Source organism: Pholis gunnellus (assembly GCF_910591455.1).
Source record: "Pholis gunnellus genome assembly, chromosome: 15".
Classification (NCBI taxonomy): Eukaryota; Metazoa; Chordata; class Actinopteri; order Perciformes; family Pholidae; genus Pholis; species Pholis gunnellus.
Window position 1 is genome coordinate 3,024,830 of NC_136542.1, and position 22,799 is coordinate 3,047,628.

At 42.9% G+C, this 22,799-nt stretch overlaps 1 protein-coding gene across 1 annotated transcript in view; it reads left to right on the plus strand.

Annotated features, from left to right (window-relative positions):
- Positions 1–22,799, plus strand: part of slc4a11 (solute carrier family 4 member 11) — a gene marked incomplete at both ends in the record, with an annotated part of 77,325 nt that overhangs the window by 53,728 nt on the left and 798 nt on the right. Inside the window, 12 exons of the mRNA XM_079174972.1 lie at positions 1,569–1,778; positions 5,829–5,913; positions 6,901–7,026; positions 7,934–8,047; positions 9,367–9,499; positions 10,212–10,285; positions 12,701–12,929; positions 13,344–13,450; positions 16,409–16,574; positions 17,975–18,148; positions 19,964–20,159; positions 21,448–21,617. Coding sequence (XP_079031098.1) covers positions 1,569–1,778; positions 5,829–5,913; positions 6,901–7,026; positions 7,934–8,047; positions 9,367–9,499; positions 10,212–10,285; positions 12,701–12,929; positions 13,344–13,450; positions 16,409–16,574; positions 17,975–18,148; positions 19,964–20,159; positions 21,448–21,617 — 1,784 coding nt within the window. The remainder of the gene's footprint in view (positions 1–1,568; positions 1,779–5,828; positions 5,914–6,900; positions 7,027–7,933; positions 8,048–9,366; positions 9,500–10,211; positions 10,286–12,700; positions 12,930–13,343; positions 13,451–16,408; positions 16,575–17,974; positions 18,149–19,963; positions 20,160–21,447; positions 21,618–22,799) is intronic.

Below are 22,799 nucleotides of genomic sequence, written 5' to 3' on the forward strand. Positions count from 1 at the left end.
CTATCAATTATGACTGCATGGGCGCTGTTTGGTGTAGACATAGGCTTAATCTCATCCAAAACATTATTACAAATGCACAGTTGTCGGATTACGAATATTGAATAAATTAACTTCTTGTTGTTGTCGCATTTTGGATGTATTGTGTTGTTATAATTTGTGGCAGCAGTTTGGTGCTAAAATCTTTCACCTTTGCACATGTACAACGTTTTTTGTGTCATTTTGTTGTTTTTTTTGTCTCGAATATTCATTGGCCAAGCTACCCCTGAGCTCCAGGAGAGAAAAAATCTTGGCTATGTCCATGATTTTCCCCTATATTTGTTATCACTCTGATGATTCGCTGACTAGCATGTTAGCATGCTGAAGTTCGCATTTAGTCTTAGAGAGCTGCCTTCAAGGCTGCCTCCTAAACCGATCGTCTGACTAAAGGTCCATCACGCAGGAAAAGAGCCTTCAGATTATTCATGATCCATTCTCTCAACTCTAGAAATTCAGTTACCACTGTGAAAAAGCTTAAAGGCTTGAATTGCTCTGTTTGCTGCAGCTGCTGCTGTACGCAATGAGCCAGGCTATGTTGGTATCAACACCACCTGGCTTACAACGCTTCCCTGGCACATTGTCTCAGAGCCTCCGAGGACATTATTACCATCGCTCTCTGACTTGCGACAGCATTATTTGTAACAGATGTGGGATTATGGACAAAAGCCCCCCACAACACACAGCTCCAAACCTGCCACCTTTGAAGTAGTATTGTTTACATGCTCCTGAATATCCAGACCAGGTTTATATCTTCAGTTCTGCATTTGAGAGGTATTTTTTTGCAATTTAGGTACACTAGATGATGATATTCTTAGTTGATGTAATACATTTTATACAACAGTAAATTGTGATATCAACCAATCATACAAAAACAATATGAATCTGAAAACATTTTAGAGGATACGTTCTGAAATTTTTGAAATTTTTGAAATTTCTACTCTACAATTTTTGTTATTTTGGAAAGTTTAAAGCATTACTTAATAATTAAACACTTAATAATTAAAGCTGCAGCAATCAACAATATTAACATTGGATGAAATTATTGTGTCATGTGAAAGAGGTAGAAAACCCACAGGAAATTTTCTTTTGACTTGACGGAGCATTGCAGCATCTTTTAGCTTATAGTTCTGGTTTTACTGGTTTTGATTCACTCTCACTGCTCTCGTTAGCACCATTTCCAGCCACAGTAGGCAGCTGTTTTCTCTGAAAAGCTCTAAAAACACACTTTCCATTACCAAACACAGAAATGGAACTTTTAGCAGCTAAACTGCAACATATTTTCCTTTAGTGGAGGAGTGGATAAGAGCTGGTGGAGACCAAAAACAGAGCTGAAAGCAGTTTGTAAATTGGACTCACATTCATCAGCTCGACACAAACTCCAACTCCAAATGAATGCTGTGTCTGATCGATGCGTAAAAAGGAAACGTGTTATTATAGCTGGTTTCCACTGGTTTAACACAGGTTCACCAAAACATGCCTTTTGATTCTTTGATTCTTTTAATGGACCACCTTTTCCATACGCTCTCCCACAGAAAAGCACCAAGACAGCGATGGAGCTGGGCAGGACGTTCGCCACCCTCTTCTCTGACATTTCCTTCAGGCAGAAGCTGCTGGAGACGAAGACGCAGGAGGAGTTCAAGGAGGCGCTGGTGTTCCAGAGGCACCAGCTGACGGCAACTAACCAGCTGCCCATCGCTCTGGGGAAGGAGGAGACCGACCCCCGCAGTCAGAAGCCCCTCAAGGTGGGCAGCAGCATTTATGTGTGTGTATGTGTGTGTGAGCAGCATATCGAGTGTGTACAACCTTTCAGTTGTAGGCGATTAGGCACATTTCCACCCATTCTGAAGCAGCATATATTCAAACATTGGGTTTATGAGTCTTTCCCATTGCCCTGAGGCGAGGCTTGTGATTGGTTAGCACTCGCTAATGATCCTCTGAATGTCAGATTTCAAGTATTTGACGTATGCTTCTTCCTCCCACACCTAAATTCTTTACAGTGCTCCTCCTAACTCATGCATTAACACACACACAAACACACTCACACAACCTCACAAACACTTGACCTCCATGGCAAAATTAAAATGGAGCTCTCAGCTGAAACCATTTATGCCTCCCACAGGACTCTACGGGAAACGCTTCATGAGTTTGGCCATAGTTTGTGACTCAGTTTAGAAGGTATTTTTGTTATAGGGACAGAGTTTAATTAAGTCCCACCCACACTGGAAGGGAAAACAAATCATCATTCTCCATTGACGTTGCATTAAGTGAAGGTGCCTCCTTGTCAGTTCCGCCTGCTAGCAAACAACAGAAAGAAGAAGAGAAAAGTGAGGCATCAGCAGGAAGAATGGGAAAACTTCCTGACACTCACTATGGCTAATGTTACGTGTGCAGCAAGAATTTTGTGCAAATGTCAGTCTTAGGCTAACTTTATTTCTGTAAGTTAGGCTAAAGTATTTTGACAGTATGCAACTTGAGTTATAGCTTTTGCACTTGTTTTCAAGTGCATTCGCTAATTATAGTAGCTTGCTAACAGATAGCTAACATCAGCTTGCAAAGCATCCTTTGACGTTCCGAAATCTGATATTTTTAGCAAGCTACAGTCATTTTTTTTGCATTTCAGCCCCCTGTTGTATTTTGTGGCGCCATTGTTTTGTCCTCTGGTGGGCATGTTTTATAGAGTATGACTCTATAGACCACTCTCACTGCCACACCCCCGTTTTGCCATTTGGCATGAATGCAAACACACACCTTCACACTAGGAGGCAACCTCCGGTTCTGAAGCGTGAAGCCAAAGCTGAAGTGTCTTAAACTTGCATTCTTTCTAATGGCCATCAGGGGGCGACTCATTGTAAACATGAGTTTATGGTCTCAATCTCTAGTTTCAAGTCTTCTTCAATACAGCACGATGTTCATTTAGTACATGATGGTCCATTTAGAGTCAAACAGACCATAAAGCAGGGTATGCTTTAGGGCGGGGCTACTTTGTGATAGACAGGTCGCTACCAGAGCCGTGTAAGGCGTCTCTTAGTCGTTCCTCCGAAGTCCAATTATAGTCACTTCCATTGATTGGTTGACAGCCGTAATCCAAGATGGCGACGGACAAAACGCAGAATCCAAGACGTCGTACCGGGAGTCCACAAACCAACGGGTGACGTCACGACGACTACGTCCACTTCTTATGTAGTCACAGCCAAACACTTGACCTCCGTGCCAAATGTCAGCCTCCTAGGGCGACAAAGTGTGAGGACATTGTTGTGGACCGATAGAGTGAGCTTTAAAACTACTGAACGAAGCACCCCCCCCCCCCCCCACCACCAGCCCACATACACCTCCTCTCCTCCTTGCTCGGCTGCCTCGACTCCTCCATCTTTTCTCTCCCCCTAATCAATCAGCATCAACTCCTGCCAGGCCTCCTCAGTGGGCAAATGACCTTACATCTCTCACAGACCTGTCAGAGCTCCCCCACCCTTTAGCTACACGTGCATGTACACACACACATTAACACACACACGCACACACACACACACACACACACACACACACCTCCAGAAGGGCTCTGCTCAATGCCACAGACCAACATCTCCTCCTAATGTTGCCGTTGACAGACCAGGGCTCCCAGACATTTCCCCTCTTGTGTTTTTTATTTTTTTTATTTTTTATAGTGGAGGATTGTGTTAGGTGTTCATCCCAGGGCTTGAAAGGCTCAGTGCCACTCAGTGAAAGAGGGATATATGGAGGGAGACAGATGGATGGAGAGGGGGGGGGGGGGGGGGGGTACGGGATGGTAGATGGGGAGAGGGAGCAGGTGAAATCAAGAGGAAACAGAAAAAGAAGTGAAAAACAGAGACCGCCTTCTCATCCAGACCACCCCGCAAGAACACACCATTATGTTTCTCCCTCCCGTCGCCTCTCTCCATCGACCTTTCAGAACGGATGGCAAACAGGTGGACAGTAATTCCTCTCCGAGACTTTTGTTTATCGAACCAGAGCCAAAAGCTGGTGATCAAGCCCCACACACACACACACACACAATACACACACGGGCTCCCTTGTAATAATAAATGATTCCATGATGTATTGGGATTTAATGGTTCAACAGTGTTGCACAAGCGTGTGTGGCTACATAAAACTAGCCAGGCCGCTCAGAGAGAGAAGAAGAAGAGATGACGATGCTGTTGTTTGTTTTCAGGTTGTTTACGTTGAGGTAATTTGCTTTGTTCTGCCAAAAAAAATAAAACGGCATAACTTCCTTTTTTTTTAGCTGACAAATGAGGCAGGACTGATTTTCCCTGGGGCTTTTCCGACACACACACACACACACACACACACACACTCATCACCCATTCCGTTTAATTGCGTAATGCTATGTTCAACAAGAACATTTAACATATTTAATAATTAGATAATTAGCTTAATAAGCTCAGTCAGGACTGCACATTTACTCCCTCACATCTGTAACCTGAAAGCTCATCTTTTTTAAGACGCACTTTGTGAATCACGTGTCTCTTTCCCGACTGTCCTCCTGACGTCTCTATAAATACACTAAAGCTTCTATCCCGCGCTGTGTGCCGTCAACTCTCTGTCATTACTTGATCACTCTGGGGACACACAGGGATCTTTATTAAATGTATATGGAAATGCAGTCCTAGGATAGAAGCTTTTCCGGGACTATCTCGTTAAATTTGATGATTCAAATCAGCTTTCAGAAAAGCCCCCCTGTGAAATCACCAGTGTCTTAGCTGAATCAGCAAATGGGTCATTTCTAATCCAGCTGTGTCATTCATTGTCCACAGCAGAGTTTAGGAGCCTCGGGCTTTCTGTGCTGTTGCAGTTTTTGGAGGTCACCGTGGTAAATAATTAAAATGCCTCAAGAGCACAATGTAAAGTTAACCAAAAGAAAAACACAGTATGCATCAACGAGGACGATGAAACTGGCTCGTAATTCACCCTCAAACTCATTTGTGTTCAATCTGGTTGAAGTTTCTCCTCAAGGGGGAGCAGTGCAGTCGCTGCCAAACTAGTTCTACAAATCCCCAACTTGTGCCATCAATCAACACTGTCTCCTACAAAATTACATTCCTAGATTACGTTTTAAATTTTAGCACATCTTTTTCAATAAAGTTTGGTTGTTTTGGGAGAACCCGTCTGCCGCAGATATGCATAGAAAACACCAGCAGCAGTTTGGATCTGAATGTGTAGACGTGTTGATGTTGCCACCTACAGGAAGAGAGAGTATAGCTTCTGCAATGTTAACACTTGCAGGTTAAAACAATAATATTTATACTTTTATTTACAATTATTGGATTAAAAATATGCTCGAATTACATTTCTTTTTTTTCTGAAACCAAATTTACGCAATTGGTTGTAAGTAAATAATACTACTATAGATATAGTATGAACAGTACAATTCAGCTTGTGCACACATTTTGTAAACTAGTTTATTTCTCTTTCTAAACAACAACAAAAGATTTCAATAAAATGACATATCAACGTTCATATGTTCTCAGGATTTACTCAGCCTACTTTGCTGATTTTATCTCATTGCTTCCTTTTGACCTCTGCATCCCAAACCATTTTTCTATCAAGCAAATGAAATCTCAAATGTCAAACACACACACACACAGCCAGCATCTATAAAAAGAAGAAGAAAAAAGACTTGTTACAGCACCTCAAGGGCTGCAGGTGGTGTTCGTGTCAATTTGCAGCAGCTGTAACTGTGCTTGCCTGTAGATGGCGCTGGTCACCGGCACGTTGTCTACACTTGTCTCAACCTTCTCCCTTTCCGTCCACAGTGTCAAGACTTCTTGAAAGCCGGCCGGGGGATTTACGAGGACTTCTGCCGCCGACTGCCGTTCTACCCCTCTGACTTCACAGATGGTAGGCTGAGCACCGGACTCGTAGTGGAAGTGAATCATCTCCCTTATTATGCCACACCGGGGGGGCCTCTGGCGGCTCCTCGTTTGTCTGTCACCCTTTGCCTCGGACACATCTGCGCTCCATCTGTGTCACGTCGACGGTTTTGTCTCCCGCGAAAATGACTGCCTCAAAAATGTCTCACTGCTCCCGTATATATTCCTCCCGCACGTTCCAATGTTGTTGTCATTTCCCAAGTCATCAGACGAGGACATTGCCCTGTAAATTTCCCGTCCCAATCTCTGCAGACCGGCGGTTTTATTGACTCATCAAATCGTTTTCTTGATCAGCAAACGTGTGAGAATGTTCCTGTCATCAGTCAGACAGATGCACACATGCCGCTTGACCTTTAGAGTTTGGTATTTTCCGAGGGAGGTTGATAAATACGTGTGCATGTTTTTTTTAGCATTGCCAGGGATGCTTTTTTATTTTGTTTTAAAGGGATTTTAACTGCTTAATTAAATCACATCAGTTTACTCAGTTGACCTCAAAACGACTAAGTAAAGTACTTATAGTGGGAACGGAGTTGTCTTGCTCGGCTGCTCTCTTTCAGCTCTTTCTCATTTCATAATATCCAAACGCAGTCATCGGGCTGTAACAAAGTCAAGATACTTCTGTCATCAGATAATGATCATCCGATGGAGGTCACAGGACCAACAGCCTTGTGATCACATTAGAGCCCAGTTAAAGTGTTTCCATCATTGGGATGAAAGCGGCTCTTACGAAACGACGGTTGGCATGAAACCGAAACAAATGACCCGTATTTTTATTTAAATACGAGTCATGTGTTGAATAGTTCTACTGTACTTACTGGATGTTCCATATTGTGGAGGCACCGAATGATGAACCCTGTTAATGTTTTTTTGTAATTTTGAAATGAAAGTGTTGAGCCTCCTCCGCTCCATTATGAGGTGAATGTGACTCATGTGTATGTGTTTGTCTCTCCCTCAGGTATCGTTGGCAGTAATAAAACCCTGCTGAAGTACATGACCACAGCCATCTTCCTCTACATCGCCATCCTCCTCCCCGCCATCGCTTTCGGCTCCCTCAACGACGAGAGCACACGCGGCGAGATAGGTACGAGCACCTATGGACACATGAACGCTATTCTAAATCCTGTTTATTTTCTCCACAGACAGACAGCTGAAAGAGGCAAAAAGGCTTCAGATTTGGTTGATAAATTCTCCGTGGGTCAGTGTGAGGGACTGCTTTCACAGGACAAATGTCATTAATTTAATTTAACATTGATGTGTAATTTTTGTGGAGCTTTAAATTGGGTTTAAAATAAGTGTTTTGCATCGTATTGACAATCTTCGGAAGCCCTGAGAGGAAAGTGAGAGAGAAAAAATCTGATCTCAAATGTTTCTCTCTTGAAAACAAATGTTACCAGAATAATCTTTCTTAGTTTTTTATTTATTATTATCTGTCAAGATTAGTTACTTAGTTACTTCTTTTCATCTGTTTAATTAAACTGGTGAGAAACACAGTTTTAGCTTTCAAAAATACCTTTTTTTGTTTTGATAATTTGTTTTAGGCTTAAGTGCACCACGAAGTTCTAAATAGGACTAAAAACAATGAATGCTTTTCGTCCTATTTAGAATGTTTTTTAAATGTGGTGGCGGTGCCCTTCAGCCTCTTGTGGCCTAAATGAGTATTACAACAAACAACGTAAGATTCACCTTCCAAAACATTGTTTTCACCTGTTCTCACACATGAAAACATCATTATTATTTTTCTGTTTCACAGATGAAGAAAATAATGAAGATAGAAAGATTTTCCTGGCAAAAAAAACGAACAAAATTAGCTGTTCATTAGTCATAAGAAAATAATTAAGATCAGACTTATAAAATGCCTAGCAGGGCTCCCGTAACATTCAATGAGTGAAAAATTCTGTTCAGCTTCACAGAAGAACCTTAATGCCCGTTTCTTAGTCCACGTCGGTACTTCCTCCTGAGTTTCCTCCGTGTGTGTCCTCTCTGTCCAGACGTCCGGAAGTCCATCATCGGCCAAAGCATCGGCGGGGTCATCTACTCGCTGTTCGCCGGCTCTCCTCTAGTCATCCCTCTGACCACGGCTCCCCTCGCCATCTTCATCAGCGGTAGGCCTCAGCTCAGCCAAAACACACTTATCTTTTCACAGTTTCTGCCGGCGGCCGATTTGAAAAGGAGGCTGGGAGGGGAGGGGGTGGAACTAAGAAGATTACATCAAAAATCAGGAGAAGGAGAAACCCGACTGAGTGGAGCAGCAGCTAGAAACTGTTGCGTCCTCTCCTGCTCCCTCTTTTACCAGAAAACAGCCCCGTTGGAGAAATGAAGTTCAAGTTTTCTCACACAAACAGCATGTTGTCTGTTCCTGGTGCAGTCGAGCAAAAAGCACATATATCTCCAAACCTTGTGTTTTTCAGGGATGAAGAAAACAACTTTTTTTTCTCTCTCTCTCTGTCATTGATGTTACATAATGGTTGCTTTCAGGAGGCCTACAGGTCAGGAAACTGGCTCGTCACACACACACACACACAACCATGCAAAACTTCATATTCCGTCGTGAGAGTCGACGGCGCATAAACTGTTCTACGTTTTTTTTTTACCCAACAGCAGTGTTTTGTTGCTTTGGATTTTCAACCATGTTGGCGGCTGGAAGCTGCGGAGTCGGTCAGCGGTGAGGAGAGGCAGCGACCTCGGTGCCAAGATGTAGTTTTAATACCAAAGCTGTTTGCTGGGTTTTGTGGTGTGACGCTCTTTGAAGTAAATGGGATAGAATAGTGCTAAGCACATTCTCATGGGGATAATTATAGTACATTTCCAGCAGCCTGTCTGAGCAGAACAATGGCTTGTTTGTAAAGTTGTAACTCATCTGCGCACAAATCTGCTCGAGATTACAACTGAATTGTTATGTTTTTAACAAATCCATTGCGATTCCTTTCTTCCTTTTTTCATGTTTGAATGAAATTCTCCTTTTCTTTGTGCGTGAGTAAAGTAAATCTCTGCTAAATCTTTTCCTCAGTTCTTCATTAATAGCAGGAGCAAAAGTATTCCTTCTTTGTTCTTTATTTATTTATTTGTATGCATCTGTATCTACAGAGTGAAGGCGATCGATACTGTTTCTTATTAACCCAGTTTGTTTGTTAATATTGATTAAAGCAACATCGACCAGTCTGTTGCTCAGCGGTTGTTTGTCACATACAATTTCTCACTGATTGAATTTTGAAGTCACTCGAAAAAATAAGTTTCTTTATTCCTATTTTTGCACAGATTATGGGAGTTACTGTTCGATGTGAAGGGGCGACACGTTGACTGTTGGCTCATCTGTCTTTTAGCGAAAGAAGCAAAAGAAGTGTGCGAATCAACGAAACGTTTGTGAGGTTCGTTGGAGCTCCGGTGACGTCTGACATGTGTTGTGATCTGTGTTCGTGTGCAGTGATACGAGGAATCTGCGACGACTACAACCTGGACTTCCCAGCCTTCTACGCCTGCATCGGTTTGTGGAACTGCCTCTTCCTCATCCTGGCAGGGATCTTCAATCTCAGCCTGCTCATGAAGCTCTTCAAAAGGTATTTCTCAGACACTTCTACAATTTGACTTTATTATTTTTATGTCATAAAAATCAAACGTAGGGAAGCGGTTCTCACTTTTATTTTGGTTCTGTTGGTGCACTTCCTGCTCTGTCAAAGCAGAACATGTTTTAAATTGGTCGGTTGCGACAGCGTCTGCGGCGAAATCACTGGCACTCAACAGAAAAGTCTGTTTTGTACGACAGACGGTTTTCAAGGAAAGTGTTCTGGGACATGTCAGAGCTTTAGATCTTTACTTCTGCTTCTCTTTTTCAGAGTCGCTTCAGCCAAAACCAACAGATATTAAGTTCTCTTTCATACTCTGCCCTCCCGCAACTGAACTCTGTGAGGAGAAGTTAGCAAATATATAAACACAATACTGTTCTTTCACTAAAGTGATAGCCGTGGACAGAGGCATGTTTTTGGGACGTCCGTCCGTCACATCTCATGAACACGATATCTCAGGAACGCCTTGGAGGGAATTTCTTCATTTTTTATATAACTTGTACCTACTTAAAAACTTCTATTTACATACTTTTTTAAATTATTTGGCCGAAAATACATTTATTTTCAAAGCACATTTGTGTGGATGGAATTATAATTATTCATTTTCATTAAGTTTTTATGTTTATTTCAGTTCATATCAGCATCTTTGTAACACTTTATTGTGATATGCACTATTACCACAGTAATGCTTCCTGTGGTCTTCCAGGTCGACGGAGGAGGTCATTGCGCTGTTCATCTCCATCGCGTTTGTGGTGGACGCAATGAAAGGAACAGTCAAAAGTAAGTAGTTGTTCCCACATGGCTGTTTGTCACAGTCTCACATCACTATTGTTCTGCCACATTAACCGACATTAACCTAACGCTAGGATCATACCTGCTGTCAGATCCACCACCACATGTCTGATTTTTAAACAGCCGATTACGCGGAGACAGGAAAACTTCAAATCTCCAAAATAATCGACACACACACACTTTTTAAATTGTGATTTAAGGGTGCAGCTCACTAATTAGTATGGCTGTCCTCCACTGAAGAATCCTTTGTTGGCTGGTTCGTCAAAAGATCTTTAAACTGATCATTTAGTCTATTTAATTACAGCTTTTTTTCCCGCTATTCTGCAGATGAATACTGTCATTCAGAGGAATCTTTTCAAATCTGTTCTTATTGAAGAACAAGCCGTATTCTTGAATATTATTGTATCGCCAGATAGTTAGTTTTCCTGGAAAAAGACCATAAAAGATAACAAAGAAATAGTCAGACAGCAAAGACCCAACATTTGATGAATGAACTAATCTCATAAGAGCAGTGCTACTTATTCAGACATCATTAGTTGTTACTCCAGCGGGACTGAGCGGCTGAGAGAGATACTATGCACTAAATCAATCAATCCAGATTTCGATCCCCAGCCTGCAGCCATATTACACCCCCCCCCCCCCCCCCCCCCCCCTCATCTTAGTATACCATAAATATTTACACAATTTAATTTCCCCCAAAAAAAAGAGATGACGACGGCAGAATGTAATTTATTTTGAATGCGACGTCGTCCTGTTTCCGCAGATTGCCGGTGCAGTAGTTCAATTTTAAGAAACCATTTGTAAAATACGCTCCGAGCTCATATTCCATTACCATAACATTAACCTATGCCATTTTGTTGACACTTTTCATCCCAAATATTTGTGCGTAGCATGAATGAACACGCCCCGTGAGTGTATCCAGGCTCCTTTACAACTTTGCTTTGCCACATAACTTTTCTCCCGGTTTGATGGAAAGGCCCGCGGAGCACGTTGAGCCTCACGCTCTCCAGTGAAAGCGATGATGGGAACTTATTTCTGCTCGTGTGGCACTCTTAGAGACAAGGTTGTGTCATTCTTCTTATTGAAATAGTTGTTAAAGCAAAGCTCTACAGGGTTTAATACCTCAACCCTCAGCGTGACGCTCGCTAAAGGAGCAGACTCACATTACGACTGCACGCCTGTGTTGATGATGTCATCTCTCCAACCAGTTTTTCGGTGACAGTGCTGGTTTTTCGTAGCTTCTGTAGGTGTGAACTACTGAGTCGTTTTAAACTAGATTACTTATAAGCGTATGAACATGTCAGAAACTGGATTAAGGACACGGTTCATGCAATTCGCAGCTTTGTTTATAAGTCCGTCTTTTATGTGGAATTCTTGTGTTAAACTTTGTCTGTTTTTTGTGTTTTTATGAAGTGTTTGTGTGAAACTTTCACGCCGCAATCTGGGACCCGTTTGTAAATGAGATTCTAAATCTCAAAGACACTTTCCTGGCCAAATAAGGTTGAATGAAGGAAAAGAAGATAATAAAAATGTCAGGACTGATTTCAGTGAACTGACTCCAATACAGTCTGATATTGCTGTTGTTGCCAGCGCAGAAATAAAGTCCTACGGTCTGCAGACTTTAAGAATCCTAATAGTTTGACCGTTGATCCAGTCGCTGCTCGTTATGCTCGTGATGATTTTCAACATGTTTGATATTTACTGCGTGTGAGCCAAACATCCAAAAACACTAATCAAAAATAGTGCCGTGTACCTCGAGTGGCCTTTTTTTTTTACGATCCAGTTGATCAGGTTTCAGTGCAGAGCCACAGCTCAGCTGATGTTTATCTCTCTTTTATGAAGGTCTCTCTCATCCAGCTCACCCGGCAGAGTTTACAGTCCCTGTCCTCTATTTCTCTCCATCCCAACATTTTACGTGAATTTACGAAGGCAGGTGCTGGACCAATAGAAGACAAAGGTCTGCCCATTGTCATTCCCTTTGTGCCAATAAAGTGCAATTTATTGGTACATCCACAAGGGATGTTTGTTCGTGTTTGTTGTACAGTCACAGAGAAGATTTCTTGCAGGAATTCGTAGAATTAGTAGTTTTAGGAGTTCAGACATTTCACATAAAACTACAAAAGTCAATCAGCTGGTGGCGCTAGAGGAGAAGTCAGTGTATCACCAAACTCTTTAGCATTCATCCTCTGGGAACCATGAATGTCTGTGCAACATTTCACGACAGTCGTTCTAATATTTATTGACAGTCTGGATCAAATTGGGGGACCATCCAACCCGCTAGCGTGGATAAAATCAATCTGCGTATGTTGCTGGAAGTAGTCGTTAGGTTGCAGAGTTTGTAGTCTTTGCTGAATCTTCAGATATGTTCTCAGCTTGACTCGAACACTGTGGATGTGACTTCAGTCTTTCAGAGGTACTACCACGCCCCAACGCTGGCCAACAGCAGCGTAGCCGCCTTACCTCAGGGCGGAGACCTGCTCGGGGGAAACAGGAGCGAGACGGCGGCCGCGTTCGCCCTCAACGCCCTCCCCGAGTCCGTCATCCATTGCACCCGAGAGAGGCCCGTCCTCTGCCTCCTGCTGATGCTCGGGACGTTATGGATGGGCTACACCCTCTACCAGTTCAAAAGGAGGTACGTGCAGCACTGCGGCACTCTGGAGATAAACCACTGGAGGAGTTTTAAATCTTGTTTGGATGGGAGGACGAACACCGGCGAGTTGGGGCCCTCGACTCTTAACGATTGTCTGGAGTGACGGCGCTCGCAGGAACTTTTCCAGACGGGCTCTTACAAAAGCTCCCGTTTCTGTCGAAGCTTCTGTCCCAGCCTGTGATTTAATAAGCATTAATATTCTACTTCTGATTGCCCCCAGTAATCAAATCAACCTCAAAGCTGGATTCAATTGTGTAAGCAACAGGCGGACAGAGGTACTTAGGCAGTGTCAGGATTGCAGCCATTGTCCTTGTCTTGTCCACAGTAATTGTATTCCTCTATTATTTGTCTCTTTCTCTCCCTCTTTCTCTCCCTCTTTCTCTCCCTCTCTTTCAGTCCGTTCCTGCATGCCAAAGTGAGGGAGGTGCTGTCGGACTGCGCCCTGCCGATCTCAGTGCTCATGTTCTCCTTCATCGGCTCCTACATTTTCAGTGACATTGAGCGTTAGTATCGTTTGTTATTTCTCCAGATAATAGAGTGCATTTGACTTTTGTCATGCAAAAGTAAACTTCATAGTGTGTGTGTGTGTGTGTGTGTGTGTGTGTGTGTGTGTGTGTGTGTGTGTGTGTGTGTGTGTGTGTGTGTGTGTGTGTGTGTGTATATATCGGCCTGGAACAAAAGTTACCACCATGTTTTATTTTTCTCGCCACAGCTGTAATTACAAAGTTCAAAATTCTAAATTCTTTACTCTTAATGTAAAATGTCTCATTGTTAGGATCAAATCACACACAGTGGTCATTTTAAACGATGAGCGAGATTTCTCTGATTTAGATGTTTTAAATTTAATATGTTATGAAAATGTCATAGATATAAAAATGAGTTGAGATTTGACTATATCAGTGACTATTTGACGTTTGCAATGCCCCTTTCCTTGACCTTGTATTCAACAGAGTTGCAAATGGGGCGGAATCATTGAGTGATAGATTTACGTCGTTGGCAGAAATGGAAAATAATATTTATAACTATGTTTGTATTTGATAATAATCACCTGAAACTAAGAATCATGTGTCTCCGTTGGCTTACGTGAGCCCTCGTATCTACATCGGCAGCGGGTCCTCTTCACGGAGTCCACCATGTTGCACCGCCATGGTTCTACAGTAGCCCAGAATGGACAAACTAAAGTCGTAGTTCTTCGACACACTTGTGAAATGTCACTATTGTTAGCCGCAGAGTTAAAAGTCGCCCTACCGTGCGTATTCGCATTTATTTGAACTTCCATAAAGTGGGTTTGTTGCAAGACATATGCCTGCGGTTTTGTGTCTTTAGGTATTATTGCAACCTACTTTGGCTCTTTGCTGTTAAAAAAAGAAAAAGAAAGCAGAGAACATTTCATGAAATATGAAGAATAAGGGAAAGTAATTGTAAGAAAGCTGCCTGTGGTTGCTAGTCCGCTGTCTTGTAGTCACAGTGCGCTGCTGTTTGGGGTGCAGTTACACTTAAGGGATTTGGACTCTGGTCCAAACCTGCTGAAGGGCTCAAACTTACAGCTTGTTTACTTCCCAGACTGACTGTGTAGCTGCGGGGCTTCCACTATTCGCTGCCTTTATTGTCTTTTTTTATGTTCCTTAATCAAGGCACGGGCCAGAACACATTGGATATTTTCAGTTTTTATCCTCCATTGTTTAAGCATCATTTGGAGTCTCCATTCATCGTTGCCAAGGCAGCAGCTGTTCTCCAGGGGTCGACTCAGAAACAGAGGCGAGCGCCAAAAACCCTCAAGTGAATTCAAATTTAAGTGCCCGGCCAATTTTCTGTTCCTTTACCTCCGGAGACAATAAGTCATAAGATAATAGGCCCATTATTGTATTGTCATTACTTCCTAAATTTAACCAACTGCACTTAATTCAGCGGCGTTTGAGGGGCCGAATGAGATATCCAATATATTTTAAAAAGAATCCAGCTCCTCCGAGGAAACGATTTGTTTGAGGACAGTTTGAGAGACAGATATGTTGGTGGAGATGGAATCTGATGAGTTCGGGAAGTCCTGATAGCAGATTTCAGGCAAAAGTGACATTCCTGTCACCTTTTAAAGTCCACTGAAGAAACAGATGTTCATAACTTTGCTCTAATGGAGATGTAATCAAGCAGGTCCTGAACTATAGTTATCTAACAAGTAAGGACGCTTTCATTGGAGGAAAGTCTCACTGATGAATTAAGCTCATAGTTGTAATTAGGACTGCAGCTAAGGATTATTTTCATTATCAATTAATAGAGACCCACATAGACCCATTTATGTCTTTTTCTAGGGGGGGCGGGGGATCTTTAAGGGGAGATAACGGGTCAACAGTAGATGTGTGTCGAGTTTTATAGTTATAAATCCGTAATAAACATTGTGTTTAGGACACTATGATGGAAGTATATGATGCCATTCCCGTGCTCAATAGTGTTTCATAAGTTGTTGCAGCTTTTTGGGGGGGTTGATGCTGTTTGTTACAAATTTGGTGCAAAATTCAAAATAAAAATTCCACTCAAGAATTTACAATAATGATCCAAAATACCACATTAACACACCAAGACTTTTAGAAACACCAGAGAAAAATCCATGCTGTGATTCGGCAGATTTTGGCGATTGGATGGCGAGTACTTCTGTTCTGGAAACTGCTCAGAAACCTCTTTTCTTGACAATATACCTAGGAAAGCCATACATCCTCTGAATGCCCAATGTCTCCAGTTTGTGGGTGTAAATGGTCTCACTGTGTTTCTAATATCATCACACGTGAATACAATCGGGCTCATTGGATCCACAAGAGTCTCAGCTTTCCAGTCATCCCCCAATTTATGCAATTCCAAGACTGTTTAGGGACCCAAGTGTGCCGAAATATTCAAATAAACCATTTCAGAATAGGCGAAAATAACACATTCATTCCTTCTGCATTGGATTAGCATAAAGTGGGCATGTTTGTAAAGGGGAGACCCATGGGTGTTAAAGCAGCTATTTATATTCACATATCTTAAGAGAGAGGTCAAGGGACCCCTTTAAAAATGGCCACGCCCTCTAAATTTAGCCCGACTTTGTAACATTATTTAGCCCGTTAGTGACATGGTTGGTACCAATAGAAGATTCGTTATCTTCACTCTCGCTTTAATACCGACAATCCGGCAGGTCTCAGTCTGCAGACAGTTTTCCTGATTAATCAATATATTGTTTAGTGCCTGAAATATTGGTTGTTCTGTCCGACCAACACTCCTAAACCGAAATATGTTGGAATTTTACAATCATATAGACAAAGGAAAAACAGCAAATCCCTGTTTTTTAGAAGCTGGAATCAGCCAATGTGGAATGAATAAAATAATTAATAGATTATCAAAATAGTTGCAGTTTATCCGTCGATTGAGTGATTTCATTATTCACCAACTATTTCAGCTCTGGTTGTAATTTGTTCTCTTCCTCTGTGAAACAGTTCCAGTCTTCAAAGTTCACAACCGGCCCGTCTTCAAAGTGGCTCCGTTTGAGCGGCTGACGGCCTTGAACGTCGTCAGCGCCATGGGCCTCGGCTTCCTCCTGGCCCTCCTCATCTTCATCGACCAGAACATTGTCGTCTCGCTGACCAATGCGCCAGAGAACAGGTACCGTAGAGGCGAAGAGGCCTTCATGTACAGACGGAGTTTAACAAAGGAAGCGCGACTTGAAACAATTAGAAAACTCTCCAAAGGGATAATATTAGTGATACTTATTAGGGATACTAATTCTTGTGCATTAGCTTTCTTAAACTCTTTCCATGACCCCTCAAAAAGCCACCAAGGACCTTTGGGATCTGCTGAAACCGGATCTTTGCCGGTCTGTTAGGGAGGGAAGATTAACTGAGCCAGAAACTTGACATCTGAGTCAAATATTCACAGTCAGGGAGCTCTGAAGGAGCCTCAGAGCCAAAACACGATGTTGAGCTTTTTACCCCGTTCTTCTGAATTTGCATCGGAGAGACCACTTATAGGAGCAGCAGCCATCAACCAGCCCGGCAGGGAAAATCTATAATGATGGAATTACAGCTCTTATGGTCCACATTTTGTTGGGGAGAAATTAATTGGATCTAAATGTCCGTTCCAAAACGAGGCCTGGAAAGAAAAAACGACGGCTTGACGTTTTCAACACTGTTATATTGTTTTATAAATTGTACACTACAATATATATATAAATATATATAACTACACTTCACTACATCTCTCATGGGTCACTAACAATAGAACAGACGTTAAAAGCAGTTGTGTCTATTTCTGTTCCTGCGTCTCTCGTTTGATTCTTTTATCTTCAGCTTCTGCTTTTTTTCTGTGTCTGGAAATAAGATTGAACCATTTTGACTTTTTGTTTTCATTATTTATTTATTTTAAAATATCTGTCAGTACGATGCAAATAAACACCGGTCAACAATCTTCTGATCTAATAAGTACTTGTGCATTTTCGGCTTGATGACCACTTAGTTGCTTATCCAGAGTGATTTACAGTGTTTAGGTTTCAATGTCATGCTCAAGGGCACATCAGCAGGACACACGGCTGATGATCAGTGTGATCAGTGCGTGTTGATATTTCTTTATTATTATTAGTATTGCTGTAGACACTAGAGCTGGAGAGACGGGGAAGATGCACAGCAGTGATCTAAAATGTTCCGTGGCATCATAAAGGTCGTTCCTTTTCTGTGAAGTTACCGTAATGTGTCACGCTCGGCTCATGACGTCGTCAATGACATGTCGATGTATGCGTCGCACGTGTGAAAACGTGTTTGCACGGCACATTAATTTAACGATGAATGAGAAGAATTAGTGAAACATACCAGCGAGTTTATTCAGGTTGTGTTAAAGGGCGCCGCTGACCTCAGGAGAGCGATGCCCTTTGTGTTTGGTGTGACTGAGTGTGTGACTGTATGCTAATTTTCTTTCCACATCTCTATCTGTGTGTGTGTGGGTGAATGAACTTGAGTCGTTGTTGCTGCAGTATATTTGTTGTCGAGTTTAACGGTTGCGTTGCTCCTCAGGTTGCTGAAGGGCACGGCGTATCACTGGGACCTCATGCTCTCTGGGCTCATTAACATACTGATGTCGGTGCTGGGGTTGCCCTGGATGCACGCCGCCTTCCCCCACTCCACCCTCCATGTGCGCCAGCTGGCTTTCGTGGAGCAGCGCGTGGAGGGGGGGCACCTCTATGAGACGTGAGTTCCCCCGCCCTCTCGTCGCCGCCGCTAATCAGACGCTCAATTAAAGGTCGTCTTCCAAGCATGTGGCGACTGGTAATTTTGTGTTGCAGGCTACTGTATCCTGCTCTTCCCCTGATTGCATGATTACTGTGTCGCTAACCATTTTTTTCTCCGGGTGGAAGAGGCGAAGGAGCTTTTAAGAGATGAGAGGATTAGGTTCATCATTACGGCCACGCAGATATGTGCAAAGTTATAGTTAGCGCATATATTCAGGATTTCTGACGTGGTCAAGTGTGATAAAGAGGGCATGGGGCCAATCGTCTATAAGAGCAGGAGATCTAATTACAGATATGGATTGTAGAAAAATTAGCAATTTAGGGTTCTTGGAGGTATGTCTGGGAATTTAAATTTGAAATTTCCTGATTGTCCAGGAACATTTGCAAAAGTGGCCAATCTTTTTAATGTGGTGACATTTCAAAAGAAAGTAAACTTACTTATAGAGCACGTTTCAAGAGCAAAGTGCTCCAAAATACAAAATAAAGATAAAGCAAGAGACATAAAATACCCACTTAAAGCAACGGTTGGTTATGTTGCGCTAGATTTAAAAAAGTATCCAACTAAAGAAAACAGCCCGGTGTTGTCAACTCTTTTGCAATGAAATTAGCTAGCAGCTCGAGCTCCAAAAGTTGCTAAACCTTCCAAGAAAGTTGCCAAGTCGGCAAAACAAGCCGGTCCCTTCAGGCCTCCCTCCAAAGCCACAACAACAGAATTATCATAATGGACGTAAACACCGGACTCACCCCCACCAGAGATGAGTCCAATGAGGGTGGTGTCATCCGCAAACTTCAGGAGCTTGACGGACCGGCGACTGGAGGTGCAGCCGTTGGTTGTACAGGGAGAAGCCTTGAGGGGAACCGGTGCTGATGGTCCGGGAGGCTGAGACGTGTTTTCCCAGCTTCACGTGCCGCTTCCTGTCAGACAGGAAGTCTGTGATCCACTTGCAGCTGGGAGAGCTGGTCCTGCAGCAGAGACGGGATGATGGTGTTGAAGGCGAGAGAGAGAGAGAGTTCCAAAGTTTAGGAGACATGACCTCAAAAGCATCGTGCCCTTTAGTTTTAAGTCTGTAGAAAAATAGTGTGAATAATTTTCAGAGGCCTGAAGAGGTATAGAAAGGTCAAGAATGAGAAAGGAAGGGTTAGAGGAAGAATCGTTTATCTTTTTCGTTTCTATCGCTCTAATTATCCTGCAACCTCACCGATTTATCTCCCGACCCCTGTGTGGGTCTCCACCCCCAGGTTGGGAACCACTTATTTAATGAAGTGTTTTTCTTTTGCAGCTTCACGCTTCTCTGGACAGGATAAGTGGACAGATGGATGTTTCAATTGCACTCAATGCAATACATCCCAACAAGACAAAACCTAATACTACATGTTGTCACCACAAACTACCGATAGGTCAGCTTAGAACACTCTGCCTACACCGAGTCAGAACAAGTGAAGGACGTTTCAGTTTCAGTTACAATGTCTTTCTATGTGTTGAGGGTTAAACAGGAAACATGGTTGGTGACATGTCCTAAATACAGAGGGGATTTTTTCTTTACAAAAATCTGCATTTTGTTCATCACAGTCCAAAATAAATTTCCCTCAAACTCTGAGAAATTTGGTCTGCAGAATTGAGAATTTTTCAAATGGGAAAATGTGCGGGAACGCTGATAAGAAAATCCTGGACTAGAAATGTTGTCTGTTGCATTGTATGAAACGATTGTGTGCTCTCCAGTAAGCCATTCATTTGTGTGTGTGTGTGTGTGTCATTGTGTGTGCGTCTCCTCAGTATCGTCCAGGTGAAGGAGACACGGCTGACGTCTCTGACTGCCAACATCTTCATCGGCGTGTCGGTGCTGCTGCTGCCTCTCCCGCTGCAATGGATCCCCAAACCCGTCCTGTACGGCCTCTTCCTCTACATCGCCCTCACCTCCATCGACGGAAACCAGATGTGCGACCGCATGGCTCTCCTCCTCAAGGAGCAGGTGAGAAAGTGTGTGAATGTATGTGTGTGTGTGTGTGAGGTGTACGAGGGTGAGTGAATAAATGTGTGTGTGTGTGTGTGTGTGTGTGTGTGTGTGTGTGTGTGTGTGTGTGTGTGTGTGTGTGTGTCTGACCATATGTCGATTGCAGGGCTCTGCAGATCAAACGGTTGACTCGGTGCCCGCCGCTGGAGGAGCAGACCTGAGTCAAATAATATTTGCAAATATAATTTTTGTATTAGTTTTAATCTCCTCAGGTGGGTAGGGTTTAGTGAATTAAGACAGATCAGCTAGTAAATTGTCTTTTTTTAATATATATTTTAGTGCTGGGTATCAGCGGCATTAAGATGGTTTCTAAACACTCATCTTCTTCCACCGATGAACCTTCTTAACCAACATTTTGCAGAATACTTTTCCTTGAAGAGGAAATCTCTTCTCCTGTTTGTCCGATTTAACCTTCCTACTGTAAACAGTCTCCTCTAAAGTCTACACTTCACACACTGGCGCCTCCAAATGGCAGTGAGAGGAACTGTTAAAACCAAAAACTATATTCATAGTTATATAAACCAAACTCGAAAATGTATTTTGCTTGTCGTTGCTCCACCTGGATGTTTGAGCTGCATCACCATTATGCTATTACAATATCCAACATGAGACGTAACAGAAACTCTTCATAAGATGTCCAAACGACAAGATGACAAAACAAGAAGCCTTTGTCTGGACAAACAGGACTCCAGACTCCCCACATGAGGCCTGAGCATCTGCCTCGTGAAACAAAATACACCCCCACGTGTCATAAGTCATGTTTCCAAAATGTGTGCAGGTTGTAACCAACACTGTGAAGCAGTTTTGTTGGCAGAGGCATGTGGTAGTTGTTGATGTATCCACTCCTGTTGTTGCAAAGGTTTGTGCCTGACACCAGATCAGTCGGGGGAGATGAGTTTGTTTCTCTTGCAGCTCCTCTCAGACTGGAGAGACAGGTGTATTTTTACATAAAAGCCTCACCGAGTGCAGGTTTTAAAAATAATACCAGCAGCTTCTCTCCTGTCCCCCACCTCGCTTTCACACAGGAGACCCTTCGTGCTATAAATAGACTCTATAAGACAACATCCACTGAAGGCTCAATGTTATTTATGATCTGAAACCCGCCGTGCACTTCTCAGAGGTGTGTGGGCCGTCCACTTCCCTCAGTCATTTCTTTAAGACTGCAGGAGGCCCGAGGACAGTGAGGAAGAAGACCCTCGGGGTAGATTGTGTTTTTAATCTGTCCTGATCCTCTCACCTCCTGCAGACGTCTTACCCGCCTACCCACTACATCCGCAAAGTGCCCCAGAGGAAGATCCACTACTTCACCTTCCTGCAGATGATGCAGCTGCTGGTGCTCTGCACGTTCGGCATGTACCCTATACCGTACATGAAGATGATCTTCCCTCTGTGCATGATCATGCTAATTCCAATCAGGTACGTCCGCGGCCATTTTGTCCCAGAACGTGATTTTTCTCAAGTGCTTTAAACCAGGACGACGTTCAACTGTGTGTTTCTGTTGTTGTCAGCACCACTTATCTCTCAAAGCAGCACCTTTTGGAGGAATAAAACTGTAGTTTTCTTGTGTTTCAGCTAAAAACATCCGGCGGTTCATTTGAGATACAGATGTTTTGTGCTGCAGGTCATCTGCTCAGTCTCACCAAACTAAATATGTGAAAACAGTGGGTGTAGTGCACTGCATTATATGTGATGTTTGTGAATTCACAGAATAATCATACCAAAGTTTACTGAAACACACTGTTTGCAGTTTATTACCACACCTATTACATATCATAGTTAAAGAACCGATCTCGCAGTATGCGAGCCTGATTAACGGACTGAGGGGCGAATTCACAAAAATATTGCGCGGCTTTTGCAGCCGCCAAACCTGCAGAAATAAGACAAAATGAAACGGTAATTCTCCACGCACCTGCAAAGGTTGAAATGCACCCATAACTGTGCTGCCAAGCAAATAGCTTCTCAGTGCTCCTGTGCTATTTGCGCCTATTTAAATGAGGTAATATGCAGACATTCGGTGCAAAATTGGCCCCTTTTCTACGGAAATGAGCCTCCATTATAAAAATAATCCAATTCACAAAGATCAGCGCTGATAGCCACACACAGTTACAGTGATGTTATTAGCGTTTTCAGAGAGTTGGTGGTAACTGAAGTGCATTCATTAGGGGAGTCCGGACGCCCGGGCTTCCAGTGATCATGGCAGCAGTGATTGTAGCCAGGGCGACGACATCGTCATGCACCAAACGCTCAAACTCATTTATGTCGGGATGCACCGACACGATGCAATGGCAGTTGTGTCATAAAAAAAAATAAACAAACAAAGCTCCCCTACTACCAACGAGGACAACACAACAAGGTCATTACTGTATACAAACAAATGAACACATCATTTCTTCCCCTCTGCGAAAAAAGGGCAAATTGCGCTCAGCTGCAAAACTTAATTAGTGCGTTCACGCCGTAATCTTTTGACTCCGCATCTTTTGTGATCGTGACCTTGAGGCGAGTGCAGAGAGCGGTTACAAGTGATGCGCAGTTCATGTTGCTTTTCTCTGTGAATCCGCCCCTCAGATTATCAGCAGTTCTTCCAGCAGTGACGTGACG